Consider the following 460-nt stretch of genomic DNA (forward strand, 5'->3'; position numbering starts at 1 on the left):
ACTCACTAACGCACATATTAATTTCGTTTTACCTCATTACGAATTTACACATATTTCTATATTCCTTCGTTCTCTTCCCCGCCCTTTCTTTCTAATACCCCCCCCCCCCTTCTTCTTATCGCCCTTTTCCTTCCATTATTTTCTTTTTTCTTGTTCCTTCTCCACAAACGGGGGAGAAGTAGATCCTACAACCAGAGGGATCATAGACGGAAGAAAGGATCCGATCCCGTTACACTCACCTCTTGAAGCTCGCAGACTCGTCGTCCCCGTAGGATGTCAGAGAATCCTGTCGCACGCTCTCCCTCCTCGCGTCGCTGTTCCTACTCCTACTGCTTCCGCTTTTACTGCTCCTTCCGCTTCCATTCCCGCTCCTGCTGTGCCCGCTTCGCCCACTGCTCCCGCTTGAGCTCCGGCCGTTCGAATTCGTGTTTTTCATTGTCATTGGAATCTATAGATGCTC

At 49.3% G+C, this 460-nt stretch overlaps 1 protein-coding gene across 1 annotated transcript in view; it reads right to left on the reverse strand.

The window, feature by feature from the left end:
• Window positions 1–460, reverse strand: part of LOC119594413 (tyrosine-protein kinase Fer-like) — a gene marked incomplete in the record, with an annotated part of 99,029 nt that overhangs the window by 97,979 nt on the left and 590 nt on the right. Inside the window, 1 exon segment of the mRNA XM_037943474.1 lies at window positions 240–460. Within this exon segment, the coding sequence (XP_037799402.1) occupies window positions 240–442 (203 nt within the window).

The sequence above is a fragment of the Penaeus monodon genome, chromosome 33 (assembly GCF_015228065.2).
Source record: "Penaeus monodon isolate SGIC_2016 chromosome 33, NSTDA_Pmon_1, whole genome shotgun sequence".
Classification (NCBI taxonomy): Eukaryota; Metazoa; Arthropoda; class Malacostraca; order Decapoda; family Penaeidae; genus Penaeus; species Penaeus monodon.